Here is a 15557-nt window from a genome sequence, read left to right on the forward strand (position 1 = left end):
AATACCTGTGGGCATATTGGTGAAAAATGTCTTGAGTAATTATTCAGATGTGATACATTGTCCACATTCATAATAATGAAAATGCCAAATTTTAGTTAATGTTCAGTATAAATACATTTTTTTTTCCTTTTCAATCTCATGAACTCCCTCCAGGAGAATTCAAGTTATAAACCCTGAGATTAGAGTAGCTGCCTATTGCTTATCTATAGCAAAATCCATTCTTCAACTCTCCCTTACACTATCTATCTTAGATTTTGCTCTTCACAAGTCTCAGACACAGCATAATGGTAGTAACTACCATAATAACAGTGATTACTTTATTGAAAAAGCTGATATCCAATAATCACGCTTGTTATAGCAATAATTATTGTAGGGGCTTTAAAAATACATTTTTCATCCAATTGGCACAACCCCATGAAATTGCTGTTCTTTCACTTCTAATTTTATAGATGAAATTGTGCATTTGAAAGATTTTTGAAAATGAATGCATTTTTTACATACTAGATAATGATCATAATAGACTTTAAAATTTCTGATTCTAGCCCTTTAAGTTCATGGTTTTACTTCCAGTGAGGACTAGGTGATTTTACTTCGTTCCAAGTCAAAAAGATCTTACACTTACTTCTAGTAACTGCCTCTTTGTTAACGTGATCTGAACAGATATAATGTGAATACCATTCCTTGAGAAAAAAAAATTTTTTTGGACACAAAGAAAAAATTGGATGTGTAGATACATTCAAATGTGAATTTATTTATATATGGCTACATCAATAAAACAAAAATATTGTTGGGTGCCAAGGGCTCATACCTGTAATACTAACTACTCAGGAGGCTGAAATCAAAGAATCATGATTTGAAGCCAGTGTGGGAAGGGAAATCCTGAGACTTATCTACAATTAAACACACACACACACACACACACACACACACACACAAAGTAAGAAGTGGAGCTGTGGCTTAAGTGGGAGGGCAACAGTCCTGTACACCAAGTCTTAGGGACAGTACCCACGCCCTGAGTTCAAACCCCAAGATCAGCACAAAAATAAAATACAAAAAAAAAAAATCAACTACTCCATTTATATTTTCCTATTTTATTTTTTCTCCCTAAAGTCTGGCTCTAAATCCTGTCTGGAAAATTGACACATTGCTAATCTGAAACATCAAGATTGAAGAAAGGACATCAAAGTGTACTTTAGTGCTAGCAACTGAGAAGGAACAATGAGCACTGAATGGGGCACAGACTTGCTCAGCCACAGAATGCCAATAATTTCCTGGGATTTCTCCCGGGAATCTCTTCTCTTCTCTTCTGGATGATGCTACTGTGTATACTATTAAAAAAAAGTTCTGCCAAATCCTATTTAAAGGAGGTAAAGTCAGGCACTTTTCAATGAATGAAACCTCTTCATATTGGAATCAATTCTTTTAATTATGCTACAGTGATATGTCATCCTAAAATCTCTAAACTTTTCAATTACATGGCTGGGAATATGGCCTAGTGGTAAAGTGCTCACCTCATATACATGAAGCCCTGGGTTCGATTCCTTAGCACCACATATATAGAAAAAAGCCAGAAGTGGCACTGTGGCTCAAGAGGTAGAGTCCTAGCCTTGAGCAAAAAGAAGCCAGGGACAGTGCTCAGGCCCTGAGTCCACACCCCAGGACTGGCAACCAAAAATAAAAAAAAAAAACTTTTAATTACAAAGACTTATTTTGCCCACGACACCTCTGGAGAATGAGATGCAGCTATCCCACCTCTATATGTTTAAGGACTTAAAGGTAGAAATCATGCCCCAAACTGCTAATGTATGTCCTTTCTTGCTTAGTCCATAGACATGGTTCTAACAATCTTGAAGCAAAGAGAATTTTGATTTCTTGTGCTCTTTGGAGTTCACAGAAAAGCATCACAGTGCACTGATAGATGATAGCCTGTTGCCTGAAGCCTATCCCTACTTTCTCCTCTCCCACGTTGCTCCATTGCAACGAAGACTCTGGATGGTGGTATGCCTCCTCCCCCCATGTCTAAGGTCGATTCCTGGCCCCCAAAGTTTCATGGTAACATATCAGCAGAGTGGTCCAATTCTGAAAATATAGGTCCTAGAAAAGGTCCTAAAAAGACCTAAGGCTATCTAGGCCGAGGATTCTGGAGTCTAATTGTGGCAGGCATGGAGAACAGTAAGAGGAGACTCTGACAGAGAAAAGGAAAACGATGAAAATCTGTCCTGCGAGTAACTTTTCAGTAGCCCCAAAGCAAATCACATGACAAAGCCTGATGCCAACAGGCCAGGAATATCATCCCATTATAAGGGAGGCCTACGTCACAGGGAGGCCCAAGGAATTTTCACGTATAATCTTCCCTTAGTCACCAGGACTGAAGATAGAAAGATGGAGGATAAAGTCCAGAAGCTGAAAGTTATGATAAACAGCTCACAATTTGGTGCTTTCCAAATATCATGAAATAACGTGGGGCTTTGCACATAGCACTGAGAGGTGGACCTCAATATACCAGAGTGGAAAATGCTCCCCTGATTCTAGCATCCTCTGCCGGAAAGGCACAATAACCTGGCAAAAAGAAAGCAGTGCGTTTCCAAGGATACATTCCATCTCAAACTAATGTGTTGCTTGAGGCAACCAATTTGTACAAACAAACCAATCCTGGGGAGGGGGAGGAACTGCAACTCATGCAAGTGAACCTGGCAGTTCCGCAGCCCAGCTTTTCTCAGGAAAGCTTTGGGAGCCCAATTCTGCAGGGGAATGACATAGACACCAGCTGTTTTGCAAGGCATGCTGGCTGAGTCCACCCTTCAGTTATGAGAACTGAATGAATAAAGGAAACCACTCTTTTTTAAAAGCAGTTTATAAAAACTAACCAAGGACATAAAATGAAACTTCCTAGATTTAGCTGGTTTTTTTATTTGCGGGGGGTGGGGGGCAGTAACTTTCAATTTTTTTTTTCTTTAGACTTGCTAAGCTCTGGGTTTAAAATATGAGGAATTGTGAAACATCCATTATATTGCTACCATCATAAGAGTTATTCCACATAATGTTCTAGGAATTTTAATTGCCTGGTGGAACTTTACCCTCAGAACAAACCTACAGGCTCAGTATCATTACCAGAATTATTTATATTCTACCATTCAGGAAACTGAAGGCTGCAGAAGTTAAATGATTTGCAGGGAAGTGGTATTGTTGATAGCATATCTTGGTTTGTTGAACTCTAAACATTGTTGTTGGTTTTTTTATGTATACAAAGTCTACTCCTATAAAGAAAAAGCAGATAGCACTATGCCAGAGAAAAGTTAAAACACAAGCACCTAGCTCATTTTTGTGCACACAAAAAAAGAGGAATATTTGAAAGACTGGCTCTCCCAAGCAGAAACAACCTCCACTCTTGAGGCAAATAGGCCAGTACCCAAACAATTAAATCAAGACGTCCATCATAAAAAGTAATTTAAAAAGTTGAAGTACACAAGCATCTATAGAAACTAAACGGGTCAAATTTGTGTTGATTTACCAAAAAATGTAAATTTGCTTTAAAATATTTTGGCACTTTTCCATTTTGAGGGAGCAAACATTTTTCAAGGAAAATTACAAATGTCTTCTAAATTTGTAGTTAGAAGAAAGAATTATAAAAATAATTAACTGGTTTTTGTTTGCCAAGCAAAATACATTCAAAAAATAAGATCAGAAAACATGGATGTGCCTTCAGAACAACAAAAAACTCCCAGGAAAGCCATCATGCACATGATAATCACTGTTTAGCTAGGGATCTGGACCCCTGACTGGTTTAAACTCTATAAGCTGCAGCAGGATTAAGGCAGGATAGGTAAGAGAGAGGCACCATACATCTTGAAACCTGCCCTTGTACCTAAGGGCAGATGAGGTTCGCATTCTAACCTTGACAAATCATTACAGGAGAACTTTCCTGAGCATCTCAAAAGTGTTCTCATGAAACTTAAGGTTTATAATCGAATTCCCTATCTGGCATAAGCACTTGTTTCTGAGAAAAACAATTGAGCCCCAAATATCTAGAGATACCTTACTGTTTAGGTAGAATTCTACTGTGGTCACTTAAATGCACACACACACACACACACACACACACACACACACACACACAAATACCTAAAAAACAAAATGACAACAACAAAAAAGCTAAGAGTTTAGCAAAGCATGAGATAAGTAGGGATAACTGTACAGAATTGTGTAAAAAAAAAAAATCCAGAAAGGTTCATCAACATATTTCTTTTTGGGTTTTCCATTTTTTCCAACACTTTAGCAAAAGCATGTAATTCCAAGTAAAATCTGACAATTTATGTGGTTTGGGGTTCTTGTAGATTGAGAGCTGAGCAGGTCATTTTGAAAAGAGTAATTAATATGGATTACCATACTATATAAATACCTGTATACATATGCTTCCTTATGTATAGATATATGTAATTACAAATCATGTACAGAATACATACATATAATTTCAGAACTCTTCAAAGCCCTTAATAAGCTAATGCCTGTTATAGATTAATGGAGGTAGTATAGCGTGACCTAATGGTTTTCCTCAGGCTGCTGCATGGGACACACTGGGAAATGCTGGGCTCCTAAACTCAATTTTTGGAACACACATGACTCTTACCACCTGCACATTTCACACCATTCATTTGAGGATCCATTCAACAGATCATTATTATTAAGCATCAGCTACATCTGGACACTCTTCAGTTTGTCTGCATGTGTACATTCTAACCCCACACTTACATCTATACTTTTCATGCACATAAAAGAAAACCAAAAGGGAAGCCCATCAATCAATCAGCTTGTGCCACCGTGAATATTTATGTGTTTTCACATGAAGAGACTGCATGTCTCTTGGAACAACCTTCAAAGGCACATGTTTTCGCCCCTGATCCTCTTGCTGTTTATAAACACATGTAAACCCAATGGCATCCCACAGCTACTCGCCTGGTGAGGATGACAGGGTGTGCTTGTCTTGTTTAGGCAAAGGGGACCCCTGGGGAGACAGGAGGTGACAGAAAAGCCAGTGGGTTTTTTGTGTGTGTGTGTGTGTGTTTTTTTTTAAGGGAGGATCTGGCCTGTTCCTAATTCCCCTGCCATTTACCCTGGTGAAATGAACTCCAGAACAAGCACTTTCCAGCACAGCTCCACACCCTGTAATCTAACCAAGGTGAGGGGATTTGTTTGCCTTCCTCCTCTAATTATCCCCTTGGTGAGAAAATGAGAAGAAAGTGTAGGCTGTTCACAGAGTTTCTCCCTCCACAATTAAGCTGCAATTCAGATTGTCCTATGGGGTGGCCGAATCCCTGCAGAACTCCTACACAGATGGCAGAGAGGAGGCAGCCCACTACCAAGCAACAGGGGCCCAGGGAGACAGGCTTGGCCTGGGACACCACAGTCCCACTGCACACAGAGGTGCAGCACAGAGCATCTGCCACAGCCACTCTTTTTATACACTGTCTAGCAGAGGAGACCCTTGGTCAGCTGTTGTATGATTCTAGCTCTTGCTTCCTCTGTAAGCAGTCTCTTCATTAAATGCTCTCCAAATAGACTCTTTCTAGAGTGCCATTTGCTTCCCACCAAGACCCTGATCAAAAACAACAACCGAGGGCTGGGGATATGGCCTAGTGGCAAGAGAGCTTGCCTCGTATACATGAGGCCCTGGGTTCGATTCCCCAGCACCACATATACAGAAAACGGCCAGAAGTGGCGCTGTGGCTCAAGTGGCAGAGTGCTAGCCTTGAGCAAAAGGAAGCCAGGGACAGTGCTCAGGCCCTGAGTCCAAGGCCCAGGACTGGCCAAAAAAAACAAAAAAAACAACAACAACAACAACAACAACCGGGGGTTAGAATGAATTTAGCAAAGAGAGGTACTAAAGAGAATCAGAAACTTTGAAACACACTAATGATGTCTTGTTTAGGAGCTGGAGGTATAGCTCAGAGCAGTCATTGCCTAGAATGTGCCAGGGCCTGGATCCCCAGCATTGCAATGATAACGATGATGATGATAATGATGATGACAATGGAGGAGAAAGAGGAAGGAGAAAGAGGAGGAGGAAGTAGAGGAGGAGGAGGAAGTGGACATTGTTGCTGATATCCACTGCAGTGTAGGACTCTGATTTTCATCACTTGAATCACCAAAAATTAAAGCAGCTTTTACACAAAGAGAAAGTACAGAGACCACTGAAAAATTACAATGAGCTTAGAGCTCATTGTAAGCTTAGAGTTTTGGTTTTTTTTTCCAGTGAAGGGTCCAATTTATACCTCTCCCAAACAATGAGAATCCTGCAGCAGGAAAAGAAACACACACACACACACATACACACACACACACACACACACACACACACACGCCAAAGGTCATATAGCTAGTATGTGATGGACTAGGATTTGAACCTGAGTCACAGACACCAAAGTCTGAACATTTTTAGTCAGTATACACACTGTATTTTCTCCTCCTTAGGATGGTTTGGAAAAGAGACTGAAGGCAAAAGAGGCAAAAAGGAAGGCTTCACCTCTCTTAATGGCGTTGGCTGCTACAGGTGCCCTCCTACCAATTAGCTTCTCCCCAGAGTAGAAATAGGGTAGTAGGGCATTCATGGTTAGCCACTAGCCAGTGGGTCATAAGCCACAGAGATGAATAAGAATTGAAGTGTCTGTGAAAACAAAATGCTATAAATAATCATGGTTTGTGACGCTAGAATCTGTGACGTATTAGGATACTCTGCAATATTATCAAATACCAAACCAAATCCTGTCTGAACCCTTTAGTCCAGGAGCAGGATCACTCTTCATATTTTTCTTCAAAATCACCCAGCATACTATCTGAATATGAAAAATGACCTGGAGACAAAATCCTAGGCAATATTTTTGGGAAGGGAAAACAAATATTGTTGACACACTGGATAACTTCAACCACAATGAACCTAGCAGTAATTCCAACCACTTTCAGAAGAGAACAATCTTTTCAGCCAAATAGCCAACATACCAAGAACATAATCTTTCCAATGCCTTTCTAAACCCAGTCTGCAACACAGTACTTGTCGACAGGCTCATAGTCCACCTGCAAAGAAAACCAGTATTCCGGGGCTGGGAATACAGCCTAGTGGCAAGAGTGCTTGCCTCGTACACATGAAGCCCTGGATCTGATTCCTTAGCACCACATATATAGAAAAGGCCAGAAATGGGGCTGGGGATATGGCCTAGTGGCAAGAGTGCTTGCCTTGTATACATGAGGCCCTGGGTTCGATTCCCCAGCACCACATATACAGAAAACGGCCAGAAGTGGCGCTGTGGCTCAAGTGGCAGAGTGCTAGCCTTGAGCAAAAAGAAGCCAGGGAGAGTGCTTAGGTCCTGAGTCAAGCCCCAGGACAGGCAAAGAAAAAAAAAAAAAAAAAAAAAAAGAAAGAAGAAGAAGAAAACCAGCATTCCATCCTATGCTGACTGCAAATTTAAAAAGTGAGAACATGGGACATTATAGACCAACAGATAGTTCAATTAAAGTACACCTGAATGTCACACATTCAACTGCAAAGTGATTTGTAGTCTGGGTACAATGACTGAATCCTCTCAATCTGCTTTCTGCCATTTACTTTCTTGCTACTTAAATCCAGCTCCCTTTTGCTGAAGACACAGGTGTGTGTGTGTGTGGGGGGGGGGGGGGGTAGGATGAAAGACTCGGCTTTGTGAATACTACAGTCCAGAAATCCAAGGAAAAAATAATTTGACAGGGAATGATACTTGTACCAAACAGCCAGAAAATAACACATTAAAATAATCTGTCAAAAATGTTTCCCCATGTGAATAGTTAACCAATCAGCCAGCTTGTTTATGCATTTTTCTCAGCATAATTTCAAACTACTCTGGATGCTAGCTTTTTGACTGGATGACTACATCTGAACTCTGCAAACAAAACAAATCTGGCTGTCAGGATTTAAGAAGACCTTTAAGAGGAACTGGGAATGAAAAAAAAAAGCTAATATTTTGCAAAGAACTCTAGCTTGGAGGCCCAGCTTACCAGTTGAGTCAGCTGCAGAAGTCCTGCGGCTTGCCTGCTCCTCAGCATTGATGAACTGCAGGTCTGTGTATGAAGGGCCAACACTAGGACTGCTGGTGTCTTCAGAATGGGTGGTCCAGCTGCTCTCGGAGGTCAGAGGACATCTCCTCAAGGACTCAAAGGAAGGGCATGTCCAGCAGGGCATGGTCAATGGGAGAGCTGGGGACAAAACCAAAACCAAGAGTGACAGTAAGTATAGATAGCAGCCCTTAGTTTTTCTTCAGTGCTTGTCTTGCGTTGATGTCATCCAGATCTTATGCAATACATGTCAATAGTCATAAAAGGCAAGGGCACCCAGGAAGAGTTGCAGGGCTACAGATGGGAAACTGCTTGACTGAGGCACGAGGATGAGTCACTATTAAACTCTGTATTAAAACTCAGGTCGTGAATAGAGAGAAGAATGGCAGGCAAGTCAGTCATGACACTCAATGAACATATGTAAAAACGGAATTAAATAACCTGAGGGATAGGGAGTGTTGGGGTAGATATGGGAAGAATGATGGAAGGGGTGACACTGATCAAGATGCACTGTACTCAGAAATTGACATATTGAATTGTAATCTCTTTCTACAATTATTTGAAGATAATAATAAATGATCCTCAGGTCTCAGGAACCTCAAATCTAAGCAGAGATAGCAAGTATATATACATATACAGAGTAGCTACGTGACCATATATGTATACACGTGTGCTATGTCTCTGTTTAGTGTGATTTTGAGAATCACTGGAAATTCTACAGACTGTTAGAAATGTACATGGAGATTCACTGGGGCTGCTGAACTGCATGAAATGCAACAAAAACTATCTTCTAAGGGGGAAATGCACAGCCTTAGTCCAGGGCGTCAAACCAACCTTTCAAATCACTTCAGAAAAATGTTTTTCTTTTTCTTTTTTTAATCAAACTTCCTAATTCTCTTAATTTGTCCACAATGAACTTGCCCCCCATCTGCTTTCTCCATGGTACTGTGCAAGAACTGTATCCCTGCAAATGCACTGAGTATTCAAAAGAGCGTTGTCAGGGAAAAAATAAAAATGGAAGAAGCTACTGTTGACCAAGTATCCACTCAAAGGTCAGGCACTTTTACAAATGTTGCCTCATTCCACCCATCAATACCAAAAGGTTGGCAGAAATCTTATTTTACACAGAGGGACGCAAACTCCAAGGTCAAGAAAAAGTGCCAAGATAACACAGTCAATTCTAGCTGGAGATAAAACTGTAGCTGGGTAGAGAAACAAAAGGAGAAACCTGAGATTTAAGAGAGAAGAAAGAAGTCAAGGGGTGGTGGTTGACACCCATAATCTCAGCTACTTGGGAAGTGAAGAGTAGGAGGATCTCAATGCAAGGCCAGCCTGGGAAAGAAGTTAGCAAGACCCTAACTCAACCAACAAGCTGAGCATGGTGATGTGTACCTGTTATCCAAGGTACTTGAGAACACAAGCATGAGGACCACAGTCCAAGGCTGACCCCAAACAAAAATATAACAATATGAGACCTACTAGAAAAATAGCAAAAATTGGCTAGGGTTGTGGCTCAAGAGGTAGATGTCAGCCAGCTAAGTGTGGGGTCCTGAGTATAAGCCCCATAATTACAAATTACACACACATACACACACACACACACACACACGTGTATATATATATATATATATATGGCATAAGGAAGAACAATACCCTTAAATATGTGTATACCAATACATTAATAATATGTACATATATAAAACAATCAAAGTAGTATTGGGAAAACTGGGTACCTATTTGGAAAAATAAAATTAAACTTGTACTTCACACTGTACAAAAGTACCAAATACAGGTAAACAAATGTTTGTTACAGAAGACAATATAGCCAAATACACTTATGATTTTGGAATAACGAAAGATTAGATTTTCTTTATCATGACACAGAAAGCACTCAGCATAAAAACTTTTAAAAATCAAATACCATCTGTAGGGTTGGAGTTCCTAGCAGTTCCTAGATATCTGCAAGCAAAGGGCAGAGAACTCAACAGGAGTATCTGAATAGCACTCTTAATGCTAAACTTTATTGGTAATTTAGGAAATGTTAAGTAAAGTGACAACAGAAGCTAAGATTAGTGGTGAATGGCTATAATCCCAGCTACTCAGGAAGTAGAGATCAAAGTCAGCATGAGCAAAAAGTTAGCAAGACCCAATCTCAAGCAATGAGCCAGACACGGTGGTTCATACCTAAGGTCTCAGGTACAGAGGAGTCTATAAATAGAGGTTTATTATCTGATGCCAGTCCTGGACAAAAACACAAGACCTTATGTGAAAACTAACTAAAGTAAAAGGGGAAAAAAGCCTCGACTTGGCTTAAGTGGTACAACACCTGCTTAGCAACAAAGCCCTGAGTTCAAACCCCAGTATCACTTGAAAGAAAGAATGAATGGAAGAAAAAAAGAGAGGGAGAAAAGAAAGAAAAATAAAAGGAATAAATCACAAACTTTTTTTTTGCAGTTTCTAAATATTTTAAAATATATTATCTTTAAGAAGTTGTACAAAGGAGTTGCCATTCAACAAAGCAGTTTATAAATACCATGCATCTTGATCAATGTCACCAGATACTATTAATTAGCCAGGTGCAGTGGTATACATCTGTAATCCCTGAACTTGGGATTCTGAGGATGCAGATCAAATTGACACAACAAATTCCAGGCAAGCCTAGGCTACAACAAGATCTTTCTCCTTCTGACAAAATTACATGTAGGCTGGGAAGTGGAGCTACTCTCTCATAAAGAGCTAGAGTAATGGAACTGTTTAGAAAATAGCTCAGTGTTATCCCCACCAGTCTGATCATCATGCATCTAATGCAGCAATTTCCCTAACACTTTTTAAAATAAGAAACACTAACACTTATATACCAGGATATAAGAAGACTCAGAGAACAAAAAGCATGCTCATAGAAGCCTATTCTGAATTGTCAATAAGTAGAAATGTTCCAAGTGTCCATCCATAACAGATCGATAGACAGATTATGGTGCATTACTATAACTACAATAGAATACAAAGCATCAAAACGGGCAATGACATGAACAAATTTCACCAACATATTACATTAAAGAGACACATTATCCAAGTGTCAATAACTCATGCTTATAATCATAGGTACTCAAGAGGCTACTAGCCTGGGCAGAAAACTCTGTGAGACTCTTATCTCCAGTTAACCACTAAAAAGCCGTAAGTGGAACTGTGGTTCAAGGAGTAAGTAGAGCACTAGCCGTAAGTGAAAAAGCGCAGGCCCTGGGGTTGAGCCCCAGGAATGGCACCAAAAATAAAAAATAAAAAAAGAGCAATTCACAAATAATAGCATCAGTACTATTTCATTTATGCAAAGTTTAAAACCATACTAGAATAAATGATGTCTCTCTTGTGTAGTTGGTAAGGCCGTGAAGTATCAAGCATGGTACAATTATCATAAGGCTCAAGAAGGTGGTGAAGAGAGCAAGGGAAGGGATATGGTGAGGAGGAAGATGTGATAGGCTGGGGATCACTGGGGGCTTTTGGATGATGATAATGTTCTGTTTATTAAACTGGGTGGTTGCTTATCTTGCTCTTTACAACTCAGTGTGGGTTTTTTTTTGTAAAACAACAACAACAAAAAACAACCAAAACTTTGATTTCATTCAGTAGTGAATAAAATGTGTCCAATCTACATATCAAATCATAGACTCTGGTTACTCAGAAAGGAAAGTATCTTAATTATCTTAATTTTCCCTTTGGTTTTGTTGGATTGCTTTCCTTTTGGTTTTTCTAGATCCTCCAGCCTCAGCCTCCTGAGTGCTGTGATTATTGGTGTGAACCAACACGCCCAGATTCACCTTGGTTCTTTTTAAAATGTGGCTAAAACACTTCCCTTGAAAGATAATCATGTTGCTCATGGGAGCTACATGATCTCATGGGAGAAAAGGCCCTAGAGCTCACAAACTGTTCTCATTCACTGTATTACACTTATTTATCAGCCTCAAGATCTTAGGAGAGTTTCTTTTTTTAAGATTATTATTATTTAGCTTCATGATTGGGTGTCTTCAGGCCACAGGCTTTGCTGAAGTGAGAATATACAGTAATGAGCCTCGATTTGGCTCTTCTCCCCGGGCCAGATCTTTGATGCCTGAGCCAGACAGAAGTGGACTGCTCCCACCACCATGCCACATCCACTCAGCAATGAAAAAGAGGGAATCTGCCTCTGTAACTTCCCTGTGTGGTTATGAAGAAGGGCCTTGAATCCAGATTGCTGTGCACAAGCTGGACTCAGCCCACAGCCGGGGGCAAATAACTCACCCCATCTGTCTGTGAGTTTTCTCCCCTGTAACAGTGCTTTGCACAAGGTAGTACTACTCAAGAAGGGTTAGATGGTGATAGTTATTATGTCTAGACATATCCTTATGTCCTACTTCAGGTTCCCATCTCAATCTCTTAAATTTATGTATTCAAAACTAGGTTACTGCTATCTATATGCCTCAAAACCAGCTCCTTCATCTCTTCAGCTATCCAAAATGGAACTACTCTGTCATTTTCAATTCTTCCATTTGGTCCATCATATGTTCTGTTAGTCCAACTTGCAGAAGAAATCTGGATTCCATTCACTTCTAGCTATCTCTATACTACCACCCTGGACCAAGCCATCATCTTCTGGCTGTATCAACACTGGGGTCATATTCCGACTACTCCATCCATCTTCCTTTTCTCAACCACCCTCCTCTTAACCACTACCCGAGGGGAGTTTGGAGAGCTACTTATTGGGTCATACAGTGCCTCCAAAGGCTTCTACCTTTCTCATAATAAAAGCCAAAATTCTCATGGGGCCTTCCAACGATCTTTGTGTCTGAAGCCCCATGACTTTCCTGCCTCACCTCTGTCTTTTCTCCCAACTCTGTGCCAGTGGTATACCATGAACACAGCTGCCTGTGGGATTTTTCACTTGCTGCTGCTTCTGCATGGATGGTTTGTCTGCATGGAAAGTTCTCTCCCATTTTTGCAAGGCTCAGTCCCTTGCTTCTCTCAGATCTTCACTCATGCTTATCCCTCAAAAGGAAACTCCCTGTCCTCATAAATATTATATAGCCTCTTCTCCACATTCTCTTCCTTTGCCTCATTTCCTCTCCTTCCTACTTGCCATATTACTTGACATGCTTACTCTCTATTTTTGGTTTTGCTCCTCCAGCCAAGAATATGTGCTCCATAGGTCAGGAATATTCAACTGTATCTCGTGCCTTGAGCAGTGACTACAGTGGGTGGAAGGGGGATGGAGAGTGGGGGAGGAGGAGTGTACTTAAAGCAACACTGGCTCGATAAGTAATATGTATGTAAGTTGTCAACTAATACAATGTTGTTCTGTTTCTCCTTTGGGACCCTGGGTGATTTAAATGTTAAATATATATATATATATATATTTTTTTTATGTACCCTTTATTTAAACTTTGATGTCTAATCATGAGGATAGTATGGGTTTTTTTTTTTCAATGTTATGAAGGTGCCTATCCATGAATACAAAAGAGATCTAATCCCATTCTTCATTTGTGGCTCTCCTGATAGTTCACAGTTAGCGATATGAAGCAGCTATCCCCAGGACTGACTCAGAGAAGTTCTTATTTATTCCCAGAAGGTAGTAACAGATTGCCTAACTGGTTAGTAACCTCAATTTGGGGAGACCAGGGACTGTGACCAACTTTCTCATAATTGTATCCCCACTACTCAAATATTTGTTGCATGAATGCACTAGCTAATTGATGCAGGCTTGGGTTCTTCATTGTGTTTTGTGTTCCATATTAATGGTAAGATAGGCCACAAATCCTCTCTGGGTGAGCCGGCACATTCTCTGGAAGAGGACACTTCTGTTTTAATATTTTATGGTTCCTCTTGGAGACCTGGAAAAGTTCACCTATGAGAGCTCTTTCCCTTTCCCATGGCATAATAGGACCTTTAAATAAAATTAAACAATAGCAAATAATTTTAAGAGTGTTTTTATAAAAAGTAGCCCACCACAGAAATATATGTGTCCACATATATTTGTGAGTGCATAAGGATATGTACATTTATATGCTCTGTTAGGTATCTATGTTAAGTATAGATGGATGTTTATGTGTGTACTTGTATCTATGTATACATAACGATGTGTTTGCATGTGTATACACACATATAGTGAGCATATAACAAATGGGGAAATAAAGTGATTATCATGATCAGTAAAAAATAATTTTTATGTCAATATTGGGGCTTGAAGTCACAGACTGGATGCTGTCCTTTACCTTTTTCACTTAAAACTGGCACTTTACTATGTGAGCCACAGCTCTACTTCCAGATTTTTGCTGGTTAATTAGACATAAGAGCTCATAGACTTTCCAACTCACATTAGCTTTGAATCTTAATCCTTAGATCTCAGCCTCAGAGTCAGTTAATAATAAAATGATACGATGACTAAAAAGCCTTCCTCTGGTTTTGAACAAAAACTAGTTTCATGGAAGAAGCCAATACTCCTGGTCTGAGTGGACAGCTCACTAGCCCCACTTAAATATTCTACAACAGGTTTCATATACACCTTCCATTTTTCTATCACTAATCCAGCAGACTAAGCTTCTATCTACTAAGTTACCCATACCATATTCTTTTTTTAAAAATGTATTTATTAATTAAATTTTTTTGACCAGGTGTTGTGCAAAAGGGGAACAGTTACATAATAGGGCAGTGTGTACATTTCCTGTGATATCTTACACCCTGTTTTTCTTTCCCTTTCCTAGATCAGGTAGACATATATACAATACTCAGTGTACCAAAAACATATACAGTAGCCATGTGGCATATGCCAAAGGAAGACCATACCATATTCTTGGATAGAGAATAAATTAAGAGATATGAGGTTCCTGCCTCTCTGTGGCAAAGAGACAACTTTTGTAAAAAAAAAAAAAATCAAAGTAATAATATGTATGGTCTCATTCAAATAAAGATATAGGCAGAGAAACGCTAAAGTTTGGATGTAAAGTGTCCTGAGCCTCCCTGAGGTCATGATTGAGCAACATTTTCTAAGTAAAAATTTGGAAGAAGAGCCTCCAGGCAGAAAATTCAGCAATAGTAGCAATGAGCTTGTCTGGAACAGCAAATGACAGAGAGTATTGAGAGCCGAGCTGAGCCTAGTGCAAAGGAAGGGCTCCGTTGAAATTTATTCCTGGGTATGTCCTCTGGAAAGGTCATCAATTACAGTTAGGAGGAAAGAAAAAACAATTCAAGGTATTAAAAGAAAATAAGCCTGCCTCTGTTGAGGAGAGAAATACATATGCATGCAAAATGCAATGGGTCTTGTCTAAGTAGTCACCCAACCATTGGGATCTTATTTTACCCTCATCCACCACCCACCCTCAGTAGCCAGAATGAACCACATGATAGAATTCAACCATGGGGCTAATCTCTGGGATGAAATCTCTCAGCTGTTGCACTTGGCTGACGTCATCTTTGATCCTCACCCAAACAAGCGGTTCTTTCTCTAGTCC

General features: G+C 39.9%; 1 protein-coding gene across 1 annotated transcript in view; it reads right to left on the minus strand.

The window, feature by feature from the left end:
- Positions 1-15557, minus strand: part of Ston2 (stonin 2) — a 116281-nt gene that overhangs the window by 55744 nt on the left and 44980 nt on the right. The window contains 1 exon segment of the mRNA XM_048362855.1: positions 8023-8220. Within this exon segment, the coding sequence (XP_048218812.1) occupies positions 8023-8220 (198 nt within the window).

Source organism: Perognathus longimembris, chromosome 14 (genome assembly GCF_023159225.1).
Source record: "Perognathus longimembris pacificus isolate PPM17 chromosome 14, ASM2315922v1, whole genome shotgun sequence".
In the NCBI taxonomy this organism is placed as follows: Eukaryota; Metazoa; Chordata; class Mammalia; order Rodentia; family Heteromyidae; genus Perognathus; species Perognathus longimembris.